General features: G+C 37.1%; 1 protein-coding gene across 1 annotated transcript in view; it reads left to right on the forward strand.

Annotated features, from left to right (window-relative positions):
* Window positions 1–15,523, forward strand: part of CPE (carboxypeptidase E) — a 160,908-nt gene that overhangs the window by 120,151 nt on the left and 25,234 nt on the right. The window contains exons 7-9 of the mRNA XM_010838668.1: window positions 785–902; window positions 2,450–2,632; window positions 13,131–13,270. Coding sequence (XP_010836970.1) covers window positions 785–902; window positions 2,450–2,632; window positions 13,131–13,270 — 441 coding nt within the window. The remainder of the gene's footprint in view (window positions 1–784; window positions 903–2,449; window positions 2,633–13,130; window positions 13,271–15,523) is intronic.

Below are 15,523 nucleotides of genomic sequence, written 5' to 3' on the forward strand. Positions count from 1 at the left end.
GGGGCGGGGTGGGAATCAAATAAAAAAGGTAATTGGGAGTTTGAGAGTCTTCCTAGTTGCTATTAAAAACACATCACATAAAAGTGTCAAGCTTTTGGCTCAGATTAATTCTTTGGTGTAGATTTCTTTCCTCCTTTGTTTTGCTTCCAAGGTAAGAGGGGCTGTGAATCTTTCAAAAGACCACATGAATTCCTAAATTGCTGTTGTCTTAAATTTATATTAAAAAAAAAAAAAGAAAAAAATAAATTTGAGATGATCATCCCAAAGTACATTATTTGGTGGTGAAATCTGAAAAAGACCCGATTTAATTTTTTTTATAGGAAAAATGTTGAAGTTGTTGAAGGGAATTGGAGAAATAGTATACAAAACTCAGAAAGAAAATCTACCACCTTTCTTGAGTTGAATCACCATAAAGAAGAACCTTGTTTGGCTCAGCTATTTTCTTTTCTCCTTGTCTTATCATTATTATTAACAAGTTCAGATGGAGATGTACCCAAATTTGTAAATGATTTGTATGCTGTTTTTCAAGTTACAAAGAAAGAAAACTGCAGCTTTTAAATAGAACTTTTAAGGAAATAGAAATATTTTTTATTATAAGTCTGAGAAAGATAGAGATGAGGAATGCTCCTCTTTTCTTTTTTCTATGAAAACAATCACAGAGTGCTTGGAATATGACAAGATTTCAGTTGTCATTGTTCTTACCTTTTATATGTCTTTTCCGTCAAGTGACCCCACCAACGACTGCCACATTTAGAATCCTTTTAACCTCTAATCTTTAATATAGCTTGCTCCTGAGACGAAGGCTGTCATTCATTGGATTATGGATATTCCTTTTGTGCTCTCTGCCAATCTTCACGGAGGAGACCTTGTGGCCAATTATCCATATGATGAGACGAGGAGTGGTAGGTGTTCTTCCTGTTTCTCTAATTGATTCAAGGTTTACAATTACTTTACAAGGGTTTATTGAATGATTTCTGTAATATTCTTTTAAGGAACTGGTTGTTCAGTGATTTTGCCTATAGAAATACATCTGTTGAACTGGAATATCCCCTGTTCCATGTGGCATTGGTATATATCTGGCAACAAAAGACTGTAATTTAAAAAAAATTTTTTTTTTAATGAAGAGAAACATAATTACTTAGGTAAGAGAAAGGGGAAAAACAAAAGTTGTGAACTTGGGTAACTCTTGGATTCTGATAAATGGAGGAATAATGGATCTATGTAGCTTTATGTACAAGATAGCTTAAAACTGAAGGCAAACTTTTAGAACTCCATCAGGGGCCCATGAATATCTCTGCATGTGTCTTATTATGCATTCACACTTCTACATTTGGAACTGTTTCATGGTGGTGTCAGGGAGAAGAAGTGATGCTTTGATTTTCTTTAACTAGTTTTAGCTAATCTTCAGACACAGCAAACTTTAGCCAGATAGATGTTCTCAGCTTAATTTTTGTTGTTCCAAGAAATTACCCTTTTTGAATAAATTTTCAGGAGACTTTGAAGAGTTAGGTCTTTGTAATACAGGATATTGTTGTTGTTCAGCCTCTAAGTCATGTCTGATTCTTTGTGACCCTGTGGACTGCAGCATGCCAGGCTTCCCTGTCCTTCACTGTCTCCCGGAGTTTGCTCAAATTCATATCCGTTGAGTTGGTGATACCATCCAACCATCTCATCCTCTGTCATCCCCTATTCCTCCTGCCCTCAGTCTTTCTTAGCATCAGAGTCTATTCTAGTGAGTCAGCTCTTCACATCAGGTTGCCAAAGTATTGGAGCTTCAGCTTCAGCATCAGTGTTTCCAATGAATGTTTAGTGTTGATTTCCTTTAGGATTGACTGGGTTGACCTTCTTGCTGTCCAAGGAACGCTCAAGAGTCTTCTCCAGCACCACAATTTGAAAGCACCCACACAGGAAACTTTTGAAATTTAGACTTTATGGTTCGTCAATAGCTTGGAAATTTAAAGGACTGGCATATTTGATAATACAGAATAAGAATACTGTGTACCAAAATAGATATTATTTATTTCAGTAGTAGGAGGTTTTTAAAAACTGTAAATTCAGATACTGAAGAATATGTGTGACAGTGGTTCACAGTGCCTATTGGATTTGTACAGGTGCAATTTATAAATTAAAAATTTTAACAATGGAAATCTCCTTACTGTCTTCCCAAGTCCAATTTACTATGTGCTTATCTCTTTTCTTGTGAAGCTTTCAATTCATTAGAAGAATGTACATTCTACTCAATTTCTACTTTGCAGTATCAGCAGTGGACCTTATAAAACCTGAAAGAAAACTAAGTGTAATTGTTGAGTACTTAAGCCTTCACTCCTTTCCCATAGTGATGTAGCTAAAAATGTATCAGCAGGAGATCAACACTAAATCAATCTCCAGAAAACATGCAGTACTAGTTGGTTTGTGTCAGTTTCTTTAGTGTTGTGGCTTTGTTTTCCAGGTAGTGCTCACGAATACAGCTCCTGCCCAGATGACGACATCTTCCAAAGCTTAGCTCGGGCATACTCATCCTTCAACCCCCCAATGTCGGACCCAGATCGGCCCCCATGTCGCAAGAATGATGATGACAGCAGCTTTGTAGAAGGAACGACCAATGGCGCTGCATGGTACAGCGTGCCTGGAGGTGAGTTTCCCTTTCACTCTTCATGTGAGTAGTGACTTTTAAAAAATAATTACCATTTATATTTAGCTTTTGAACTGTGGTGTGGGAGAAGACTCTTGAGAGTCTCTTGGATTGCAAGGAGATTCAACCAGTCAACCCTAAAGGAAATCAGTCTTGAATACTTATTAGAAGGATTGATGCTGAAGCTGAAACTCCAGTACTTTGGCCACGTGATGAGAAGAACCGACTCATTGGAAAAGACCCTGATGCTGGGAAAGATTGAAGCCAGGAGGAGAAAGGGACAAGAGAGGATGAGATGGTTGGATGGCATTACCGACTCAATGGACATGAGTTTGAGATGTAGAAGAGATGTAGGAAAGGAACTGAAGATATCCACTGGGAAAATACAAATTGAACATTGTTAATTACCCTAGTTTTCAAATTCTGGCCTTAGGGAACAAGATACCATCATGATTATATGTTAGTCATGCTTTGACATATGTAAATGTGTATTTTAGAGGGCTGGCTTTGGTCTCTAGCATATCTTGGTTCACATACCTTTTGTTTTTATTTAATAAGTTCCACTTCATATGGGATGTTTATTTTGTATTCATTACTGCAGTAAGTTCTATTATCAGTTCAGGAAGCTCTACACATTTTATTGAGTCTGGACATGGAAAAACCCACCTCAGCACAGCTGCAGGAAGCAGTTCTAGACATCAAGGCAGCTCTTATGGCTCTCTGTTCGAGTATGAACTTCGAAGAGCTCTCATTTTTCTGGCTACCTGGATCACTCACAGTTGTGTAGTATCACCTCTAACAAGGATAAAGAGTGAAATGTAAAGATACCATTTTTTTCCTCTGCCTAAGAACAATTTTCTGTGGCCCACCTAAAAGAATAGTGAAAAGAGAATTAGGACAGTAGCAGTACTGGCTAATTATAGGACTTGTTTGGTTTAATATGCTTTTTTTTTTTCTTTTTTTTTGTTGAATTATGCCTTGATAAATATATTCTTTCAGGTATTTTCTTTATTATATATGTTTATCTTGTTTTATTTAAAATTGAGATAGTTGATGTACAATATTATGTAAGTTACAGGTGTACAACATAGTGATTCAGAATTTTTAAAGGTTGTACTCAATTTCTTTGTGCTCAGTTGCTCAGTCATATCTGACTATGTGTGACACCATGGACTGTAGCCTGCTAGGCTCCTCTATCCATATGATTTTTTCAGTCAGGGATATTGGAGTGGGTCGCCATATAAAATATTGGCTGTCTTACCTATGCTATAAAATATATCCTTGTAGCTTATTTATTTTATATGTAATAATTTGTACCTCTGCTGCACTCAATATGCCAGCAAATTTGGAAAACTCAGCAGTGGCCACAGGACTGGAAAAGGTCAGTTTTTATTCCAATCCCAAAGAAAGGCAATGCCAAAAATCCTCAAACTACCACACAATTGCACTCATCTCACACGCTAGAAAAATAATGCTCAAAGTTCTCCAAGCCAGGCTTCAGCAATACATGAACCGTGAACTTCCAGATGTTCAAGCTGGTTTTAGAAAAGGCAGAGGAACCAGAGATCAAATTGCCAACATCCGCTGGATCATGGGAAAAGCAAGAGAGTTCCAGAAAAACATCTATTTCTGCTTTATCGACTATGCCAAAGCTTTTGACTGTGTGGATCACAATAAACTGTGGAAAATTCTTCAAGAGATGGGAATACCAGACCGCTTGACCTGCCTCTTGAGAAACCTATATGCAGGTCAGGAAGCAACAGTTAGAACTGGACATGGAACAACAGACTGGTTCCAAATAGGAAAAGGAGTACGTCAAGGCTGTATATTGTCACCCTGCTTATTTAACTTCTATGCAGAGTACATCATGAGAAACACTGGGCTGGTAGAAGCACAAGCTGGAATCAAGATTGCCGGGAGAAATATTAATAACCTCAGATATGCAGATCACACCACCCTTATGGCAGAAAGTGAAGAGAAACTAAAAAGCCTCTTGATGAAAGTGAAAGAGGAAAGTGAAAAAGTTGGCTTAAAGCTCAACATTCAGAAAACGAAGATCATAGCATCTGGTTCCATCACTTCATGGGAAATAAATAGGGAAACAGTGTCAGGCTTTATTTTTTTGGGCTCCAAAATCACTGCAGATGGTGATTGGAGCCATGAAATTAAAAGATGCTTACTCCTTGGAAGAAAAGTTATGACCAACCTAGATAGCATATTGAAAAGCAGAGACATTCCTTTGCTAACAAAAGTCCGTCTAGTCAAGGCTATGGTTTTTCCAGTGGTCATGTATGGATGTGAGAGTTGGACTGTGAAGAAAGCTGAGCGCCGAAGAACTGATGCTTTTGAACTTTGGTGGTGGAGAAGACTCTTGAGAATCCCTTGGACTGCAAAGAGATCCAACCAGTCCATTCTAAAGGAGATCAGTCTTGGGTGTTCTTTGGAAGGAATGATGCTAATGCTGAAATTCCAGTACTTTGGCCACCTCTTGTGAAGAGTTGACTCATTGGAAAAGACTCTGATGCTGGGAAAGATTGGGGGCAGGAGGAAAAGGGAACAACAAAGGATGAGATGTCTGGATGGCATCATCGACTTGATGGACGTGAGTTTGAGTGAACTCTGGGAGTTGGTGATGGACAGGCAGGCCTGGCATGCTGTGATTAATGGGGTCCCAAAGAGTCAGACATGACTGAGTGACTGAACTGAACTGAATCTCCTTCCCCAATCTTTCCCCTCCCCTCCTTGCTGTCTCCACTGGTAACCACTAGTTAGTTCTCTATATCTGTGAATCTGTTTTTTTTTTTTTTTTCTTGTTATTATATTCACTGCTTTATTTTTTAGATCCCATGTATAAGGGACATACAGTATTTTTCTTTCTCTGTATGACTTATTTCACTAGGCATAATACCCTCCAAGTCCATCCATGTTGTTGCAAATGAAAAATTTTCATTCTTTTTTATGGCTGAGTAGTGTTCCATTGTGTATATATACCACATCTTCATCCACTCATCTGTTGATGGACACTTAGGTTGCTTTCATATCCTGTCAAGTATAAATAATGCTGCTTGAATGTTGGGGTGTATGTGTATTTTTGAAGTAGTATTTTTGTCTCTTTTTGGATGTATGTCAGGCTATATGGTATTTCTATTCTTAGTTTGTTCAGAAAGCTTCATACTGTTTTCTGTAGTATCTGTACCAATTTGCATTTCCTACAACAGTGTTGGAGGGTTCTTCTCTGCATTCTTGTCCACTGATGTTATTTGTGTTCTTTTTGAAGATAGCCATTCTGACAAGTGTGAGATGATATCTCTTGTGGTTTTCATTTGCATTTCTCTGATGACTAATGATGTTGAACATCTTTTCATGTGCCTGTAGGCCATCTGTGTGTCTTCTTTGGAAAAATGTCTATTCAGATCTTTTGCCCATTATTTAATCAAGTTTTTTTTTTTTTTTGAAATCTATCTTGAGTTGCATGAATTCCTTACATATTTTCAATATTAGCTTCTTATCCAATATATGATTTGGAAATACTTTCTCTCATTCCTTAAATTGCCTTTTCATTTTGTTGACTGTATCTTTTGCTGTGCAGAAGCTTTCAGTTTGATGCAGTCCCACTTATCAATTTTTGCTTTTGTTACATGTATTAAGTTGGTGCAAACAAAATTGTTTCAGACTGTGAATTTTAAATTATTATAATTAGGCTCAAATACATGTTTATTAGTCAAAATAGGAACCATTACAATCAACACATTTTTGCCAACAAGAAATAAGTTTGTTTATTCTTAAAACATAAAAATCCATGCTTTGGGATTCAGCAAACTCTAGGAAAGCCTTTTCTGCCTCTTGCTGGTTGTGGAAGCATTTTCTTTGTAAAATGTTATTGAGATTGATAGCTTATGGTGTTTGGTGCCAAGTTTGTGGTCTCCGAAGGAGAAGATTTAACTCTGGAACCAACACAGTCTCAGTCACTCAGAGCTTTGTGCAGCAACATTTTATATAACTGATAGGACAGAGAAAGCTTCTGACATAGAAGCTTCTGACATCAGAAAGTGGTAGAAAGAGTACCCAACTCACTAGTTGGAGCAGAGCATTATATACTTTTCAACTGGAGGCTGAGAATAGATAAAAAGAATACCTCAAGGTTGTAAAAGTTCTACCAGACCCTCTCCCAAGGCATGCATCCTGAGATAACTTCAGTACAAGCTTAGCCAGAAGGAATAAGTTCCTGGCAATATATTTATGAATGAGATATATTGTTACTGAGAAACAGTTTCCCAGACAAGATTTGTTACAATTATAATCATTAACATAGAGCCCAAGAAAAGCATAATGGGGTCTAAGAAAAGCATTTTCCTTGAGTAAAATGTATGGCTGCTGTATATTCATTAGCTCCAGATCTAAAGAAAAGCCAGTTCTTTTGGGCAAGATATATTGTTGCACAAGGCTTAAGGAAAGCATGAGTGAGAATATTCACCTTCTCCTTAAAGGGCCCTGGACTGCCTATCAACCTGCTTACCTCTCTCAAGATGCTTGAAGAAGTGGTAGATGGTTGGCAAGAAGTCAGATGAATATGGTGGATGAGGCTAAACTTCATAGCCCAATTCATTCAACTTTTGAAGCATTTGTTGTGTGATGTGTGGTTGGGTGTTGTCATATAGAAGTATTGGGCCCTTTCCATTGACCAATGCGAGATGCAGGCATTGCAGTTTTCAGTGCATCTCATTAATTTGCTGAGCATACTTCTCCGATATAATGGTTTTGCCAAGATTCAGAAAGCTGTGGTGGATCAGATGGCAAAAGACCACTAAACAGTGACCATGATCTTTTTTTGATGCAAGTTTGACTTTAGGAAGTGCTTTGGAGCTTCTTCTTGGTCCAACCACTGAGCTGGCTATTGTCAGTTATTGTTGTGTAAAATCCACTTTTTGTTGCACATCACAATCTGATTGAGAAATGATTCATTGTTGTTACGTAGAATAAGAGAAGATGACACTTATAAAATGATTTTTTAAAATTTTCAATCAGCTCACTTATTGAACTTTTTCACCTTTTCAATTTGCTTCAAATGCCTCATGACTGTAGAATGATTGATGTTGAGTCTTCATCAACTTCTCATGTAGTTGTAAGAGGGTCAGTGTTGATGATCTTATCAGTTGGTCATTGTCAACTTCCAAAGGCCAGCCACTGTGCTCCTCATCTTCAAGGGTCTTGTCTCCATTGTCAAACCTCTTGAACTACTGCTGCATTGTATGTTCATTGTGAAGAAAGCTGAGCGCCGAAGAATTGATGCTTTTGAACTGTGGTGTTGGAGAAGACTCTTGAGAGTCCCTTGGACTGCAAGGAGATCCAACCAGTCCATTCTGAAGGAGATCAGCCCTGGGATTTCTTTGGAAGGAATGATGCTAAAGCTGAAACTCCAGTACTTTGGCCACCTCATGAGAAGGGTTGACTCATTGGAAAAGACTCTGATGCTGTGAGGGATTGGGGGCAGGAGGAAAAGGGGACGACAAAGGATGAGATGGCTGGATGGCAACACCGACTCGATGGACATGAGTTTGTGTGAACTCTGGGAGATGGTGATGGACAGGGAGGCCTGGTGTGCTGCGATTCATGGGGTCATAAAGAGTCGGTCACGACTGAGCGACTGAACTGAACTGAACTAGCAGTTCCTGTGCTAAATGCATTGTTATTGCAAGTTGTCTCCACTGCTTTATGACCCATTTTGAACTCAAATCAGAAGATCACTCAAATTTGCTTTTTGTCTAACATCATTTCTATAGTCTAAAATAAATATAAAATAAACAGCAAGTAATGGCATTAGCAAAAAACATAAAGCTAGACATTGTGCAGTAAAATGATGTATAACATAACCACATTTATTTAAGAATGCATTCCAGTATCAAATGACAAAATTCAACAATGCAAAACCACAAACACTTTTGCACTAATCTAATACTTTTGGTGTCATACCCCACAAATTTAGTTAAGACCAATGTTGGGAGTTTTTTCTCTGTTTCCTTCTAGGAACTTTATAGTTCAAAGTCTTGAATTTAATCCTTTAACCCATTTTAAATTAATTTTTGTGTTAGTGTAAGATAAAAGTCCCATTTGTTGCTTTTACAGGTATGTATCAAGTTTTCTCAAAACGTTTTATTAAAGAGACTATCTTATTTCCATTGAGCATTCTTGGTTCTGTTATCAAATATTCAGTTCATTTCAGTTCAGTCGCTCAGTTGTGTCCGACTCTTTGCAACCCCATAAATTGCAGCACACCAGGCCTCCCTGTCCATCACCAACTCCCGGAGTTCACTGAGACTCATGTCCATCGAGTCAGTGATGCCATCCAGCCATCTCATCCTCTGTCTTCCCCTTCTCCTCCTGCCCCCAATCCCTCCCAACATCAGTCTTTTCCAATGAGTCAACTCTTCCCATGAGATGGCCAAAGTACTGGAGTTTCAGCTTTAGCATCATTCCTTCCAAAGAACACCCAGGACTAATCTCCTTAGTTGGCTGTATATATCAGGGTTTATTTCTGGGCTCATTCTTGATTTTGTTCAGTGATATGTGTCTGTTTTTATGCTGATACCAAACTTTTGATTATTTTAGTTTGGTAGTATGGCTTGCAATGCAGGTAGCCTGGGTTCAGTCACTGGGTTGAGAAGATCCCCTGGAGTAGGAAATGGCTACCCATTCCAGTATTCTTGCCTGGAGAATTCCATGGACAGAGGAATCTGGTTGGCTACAGTCCATGGGGTTGCACAGTTGGACATGACTGAGTGACTAACACTTTCACTTTTCACTTGAAATAAAGAAGTTCTTATTTTTTCTTTGTTCTTTTTTTTCAAGATTGTTTTGGCTACTCAGTGTCTTTTGTGATTCTATATGCATTTTAGGATATTTTTCTGCTAGCTTTGTCAAAAACGTCATTGAGATTTTGATAGGGATTGTATTCAATCTATAGACAGTTTTGAGTGCTATGGATATTTTAACAGTATTAAATTTATGAACATGGGATATCTTTCCATTATCATTGTACCTTCTTTCATTTCTTTTTTTTTTTTTTATCACTGTCTTATAGTTTTCTTTGTTCAGCTCTTTCATCTCCTTGGTTAAATTTGTTCCTAAGTATTTTATTGTTTCTGTTGCTATTGTGAGATTGATTTCTTTATATGTTTGTTGGATAGTTTTTGTTAGCAGATAGAAATGTAACTGATCTTTGTACGTTGATTTGGTATCCTGAAACTTTAATGAATTATTTTATTAGTCCAAATAGTTTTGTGTGTGTGTGTATGTGCTTGGTAGTCTCTAGTGTTTTCTTTATATAAAGTCATATCATTACAGACAGAGATAATTTTACTTCTTCCTTTCTAACATGTGTGTCTTTTATTTAGTATTCTTGCTTCATTTCTCTGGCTAGGACTTCTAAAACTATATTGAGTAGGAATGGTGAGAGTAGACTTCCTTGTCTTGTTCTTGATCTTAAAGGAGAAGCTTTAAATCTTTCGACATTGAGTATGTTAGTTGTGGAATTGTCATATATGGACTTTATTATGTTAAAGTATGTTCCTTTTCTACCCAACCTGTTGAGAGTTTTTATCATTAAAACATGCTGAATTTTTTCAGGTGATTTTTCTTCATATTTTGAGATGATCACTTAATTTTTATCTTTCATTCTATTAACGCAGTATATTATATTTGTTGATTTGTCTTTGTTGAACCATCCTTGCATCCTAGGGATAAATTTCACTCAATCATGGTGTATGATGTTTTTTATGTGCTGTTGAATTCAGTTTGCTAATTTTTTGTTGAGAATTTTTGCATCTTTATTCATCATGATAATTAGCCTGTAATTTCTTTTTCTGTAGTATCCTTATCTGGCTTTGAAATCAGCATTATGCTGGACTTGTAAAAAAAAGTTTGAGAGTGTTCCCTTCTCTTCAGTTTTTTTTGGAAGATTTTGATGAGGATTGATGTTAATTCTTCTTTAAATGTTTGGTAGAATTCATCAGTGAAACCTGATTCTGGGCTTTCCTTTTTGCAAAGTTTTTGATTACTGATTCAATTTCCCTATTAGTAATTGATTTGTTTTGATTTTCTGTTTCTTCCTGGTTCAGTCTTGGTAAGTTGTATGTTTCTGGGAATGTATCCATTTCTTCTAGGTTGTCCAGGTGTTGGCTTATAATTGTTCACAGTCTTTTATGATCCTTTGCATTTCTATGGTATTAGTTGAAATGTCTCCCCTTTCTTTTATTCTTGGTGAGTCTAACTACAGCTTTGTCTATTTTATCTTTTTCAAAAACCAGTCATGTGTACCCATGGCTGATTCATGTTAATGTGTGGCAAAAAATATCACAATATTGTAAAGCAATTATTCTCCAATTAAAATAAATAAATAAATTAAAAAATAAATAAAACATAAGAGAAAATTAAAAAACAGCCCTTAGATTTATCTTTTCTTTTATTTATCTTTTTTATTTTTATTTATTTATTTTATTTTATTTATCTTTTCCCTGCCTCTATTTCATTTATTTCTGCTTTGATCCTTGTTATTCCCATCCTTCTGCAATTTTGTGCTTGATTTGTTCATTTTCTAGTTTTCTTAAAGTGTAAGATTAAAGAATTTATTTTACATATTTCTTTTTTCTTTTAAATGTAAGCATTTATCATAATAATTTTCTTTCTTAGGATTGCTTTTGCTACATCTCATAAGTTTTGGTAGGTTGTGTTACTATTTTCATTTCTTCAAGATATTTTGGTTTCCCTTTGACTTGTTCAAGTGTGTGTTGTTTACTTTTCTACATGTTTGTGAATTTTCTAGTTTTTCTCTTGTTATGATTTCTAGTTCTGTACAGTTGTGGTTGGAAAAAATAGTTGGCATGATTTCAGCCTACCCTAGTCTGCTGAGATTTTTTTTGTAACCTATGATATGATCTATCCTAGAGAATGTTCCATGTTGGATGGCTTGTTCTGTATGGCTATTAGGTTCATATAATATAAAGTATAGTTCAAGGCCAGTGTTCCCTTGCTGAGACTGTATGGATGGTCTAGTTATCCATTATTGGAAGTGGGATACTGAAGTCCCCTACTGTTATAGTACTGTGGTCATTCCTCTTTTCAGACCTATTAGTATTTGCTTAATATATTTAAATACTCCAATGTTGAGTGTTTGTGTATTTTTGATAGTTGTATCATCCTTTGATGAATTGACCCCTTTATCAAAATATAATGATATTTGTCTCTTATTACAGTTTTTGGCTTAAACTGTATTTTGTCTGAGAAAAGTACTGCTACCTCTTCTCTCTTTTGGTTTTCATAAGCACTGAATATCTTTTGTCATCCCTTCACTTTGAGCTTATGTGTGTTCTTAAACCTGAAGTGAGTTTCTTGTAGGCACCACATAGTTGGGTCTTGTTTTTTTTTTTTAAATCTATTCAGCTACTCTATGCCTTTTGATTAAAGAATTTAATCTGTTTACATTTAAAATAATTACTGATAGGTAAGGCCTTGCTGTATTGTTGTCTTCTGTTTTGAAGTTACCTTGTTCCTTTCTTCTTCTCTTGCTGTCTTTCTTTATGAATTGATGATTTTCTACAATGGTATGCTTTGATTCTTTTATCTTTACTGTTTTTGAATAGGTTTTTGCTTTATGGTTACCATGTGGCTTACATAAAACATCATATAGTGTAATAGTCCATTTTAGGCTGTCAACAACTTAACTTTGATTGCAAGCAAAACTTTACCCCACATTTTATGTTTTGATGTCACAATTTACATCTTTCCATTTTGTGTATCTATGAACAGATTATTGTAGCTATACTTATTTTTAATATTTAAAAAACTTTATAGTAAAGTGAATAATACACTTTCATATTACAGTACTAGAATATTCTGAATCTAACTATATACTTACCTTTACCAATGTGTTGTATGTTTTTATATGTTTTCATATTACTAATTAGGTTTCTTTGGCACTAAGCTACCCCACCTTAGGGAAGGAGGTGATACAGGTAAAGTGAAACTGTTCCTCTTCCTCACTTCAACGTGTCCAGTCTTGAATTTTTTTCTCCAATAGTGTGCTTTAACTTTTCCATTAGATTCCTGAACTTCCACAAACACATTCTATTCATGGGTAATTGTAAAGATTTGTATTTTTGGGGGGAGGGAAGACAGTAGAAAATTCCTGCTTCACCTTTTTGATGATGTCACTCTCCTGTTGTCTTTGAAGTTGATTCCAGCACTGTGGAATGTGGCTGATACTTGCTTTAGGACTATCAACAGCAATGCATTACACTAAATGACTGCTTGTGCTTGTGAAGTGGTAACTATCCCCCAAGTATGTTGTTCCTTCTCATATAGTAGGTGATTTCACTTGCAATTTCCCACAGTCTCCTCAAGATGCATGGATTGGTACAGTATTTACCTAGCTGTCAGCAGAACAGTTGGTGTGGGTTCTAGTCACCACATGCATAATTTAACTTTTCATTTGGTGTTTTGGCAGGAATGCAAGATTTCAATTACCTCAGCAGCAACTGCTTTGAGATTACTGTGGAGCTTAGCTGTGAAAAGTTTCCACCTGAAGAGACTTTGAAGAACTACTGGGAGGATAACAAAAACTCCCTCATTAGCTACATGCAGCAGGTAAACCCAGTCTCCAGCATAAAATAGGAGGTCTAAGTGCACGATAGTAACTTGGTGAACAATAGTCCCCTAAGAGGATCCCAGACTATATGAATCCACCTGACCCAAAGTGAGAATGCTACATTTGGAAAAATGCATCAGTCATGATCCAAATAGTCTTTCATTTGTAATTGGTTTTTTAGTTCATGAATATTTGCTGAGAACTGATTAAACTGGAGTTATGGAAAGGTAGGGTGACACCCTCTTTTCTTTCATATTGCATTAATTAAGGGCAATCCTAGGATACTCCTCTACCCTGATCACCTTGGATTTGTCAGACATTCCAGGTAGGACCAAATCTAGAATGAAGTAAATGAAGCACCCAGGATGAAAAATTTAATGAGCCATTCACTCCCAGGGTTATGCAGGTGTAGGATCAGCACCTAGGAGTGAAAGTCTCCTTATGCCTCACTTGTCACAGCCCAGACTCAACTGGAGATGAGGTAATGGCAATGATGGGTAAGTTACATTTACTGGGCATTAACTCTTTCCCTGGCATTATCCTAAATGCCTTACATGTAGTAATTGATTAATTTAATTGTCACAACTCTATAAGGAACGTTATATCATCAGCAATATCGTCTTATTTTATTCCACCACCATTATCATCCATGAATTAAAAATAAGAAATCAGAAGCACAGAGAAGTTAAACAACTTGCCTGAAGTTATTCTGCCAGAATCCAGGCTGTCTAGTTCCAGAATCACCATGTGTATTGCCTCTCATGACATAAATTTAGATCTTTAGCAGAGAGTCACTGTACAGAAATTTGTAGAATCTCACCACGTGTCAGAATGAAATACCTACCTGTTCAGACTTGATCCAGGCCAGTTCCCTGTAGCCCCACCCCTATGTACTAGGTAGAGACTGACACCAGGGGCAGTACTGTTGGGAAAGACCTAAGGACTCTGTTCTTTGCTTGCAGTGCCTTGACAGTTTCACTTTCCATTCTGTATGTGGCCATTTACATCCAAAGTCAGGAAGAGTAATGTTAGTTTCATATACTGGCAGGGAGTATAGACTGATTTTTAAACTAATTTGATATAAACAAATGCTATTATATAGATAAGTAGCTATTTGCACATACATGTACATATAAACGGGCTTCCCAGGTGGTATTAGTGGTAAAGAACCTGCTTGCCAATGCAGGAGACATAAGAGACGCAAGTTTGATCCCTGGGTCAGGAAGATCCTCTGGAGAAGGGAATGACAACCCACTCCAGTGTTCTTGCTTGGGAAATTCCAAGGACAGAGGAACCTGGTGGGCTATAGTCCATAGGGTTGCAAAGAATAGGACACCACTGAAGTGACTTAGCTCACACCCACAGGTACATAGAAATATATACACGTGAACCCAATACATTAAAAATGTGAAATCAGCTTAAGAATTCTTTTACACTTGTCAAGTATCCATGCTGCTGCTGCTAAGTCACTTCAGTGGTGTCTGACTCTGTGTGACCCCATGGATGGCAGCCCACCAAGCTCCCCCATCCCTGGGATTCTCCAGGCAAGAATGCTGGAGTGGGGTGCCATTTCCTTCTCCAATGGATGAAAGTGAAAAGCGAGAGTGAAGTTGCTCAGTCGTGTCTGACTCTTGGCAACCCCATGGACTGCATGGGGACATAGAGACAGCCTACCAGGCTTCTCTGCCCATGGGATTTTCCAGGAAGAGTACTGGAGTGGGTTGCCATTGCCTTCCACAAGTATCCATATACCTTACCAAAAGGTATTATCATGGAAGAGATACAGTCATGACAGTTATTAAAAAACATCCATTATACAGGATTTTTATGTCAGTGGAATTAACATAAAAGTACATGTTAACACAAAAAGATATTTTCAACAACAAAGCTAAAGATAATTAGCTATGTTGATTCTGAAAAAACTTGAGTGGGCACCCTTGTAGAATGTTGTTTGAGGAGAGCTATATTTGGATGGATATTTTAAGAGCAAAATTTAAAAGTAAAGTTGTAGGCTGAGTAAGTAAGATGGGGCTATTTGGTGTGTTCTTTGCTTGTATAGCAAAGAATCCTTCCTTAATTCAATGCTTTTCATTTTATTTATTAATTTTTACAGCAAAAATTTATTAAGCTACTTTTGTGTCCTGCTGCTGCTGCTGCTAAGTCGCTTCAGTCGTGTCTGACTTTGTGCGACCCCATAGACAGCAGCCCACCAGGCTCCGCCGTCCCTGGGATTCTCCAGGCAAGAACATTGG

This window comes from Bison bison, unplaced genomic scaffold (assembly GCF_000754665.1).
Source record: "Bison bison bison isolate TAMUID 2011002044 unplaced genomic scaffold, Bison_UMD1.0 scf7180017864103, whole genome shotgun sequence".
In the NCBI taxonomy this organism is placed as follows: Eukaryota; Metazoa; Chordata; class Mammalia; order Artiodactyla; family Bovidae; genus Bison; species Bison bison.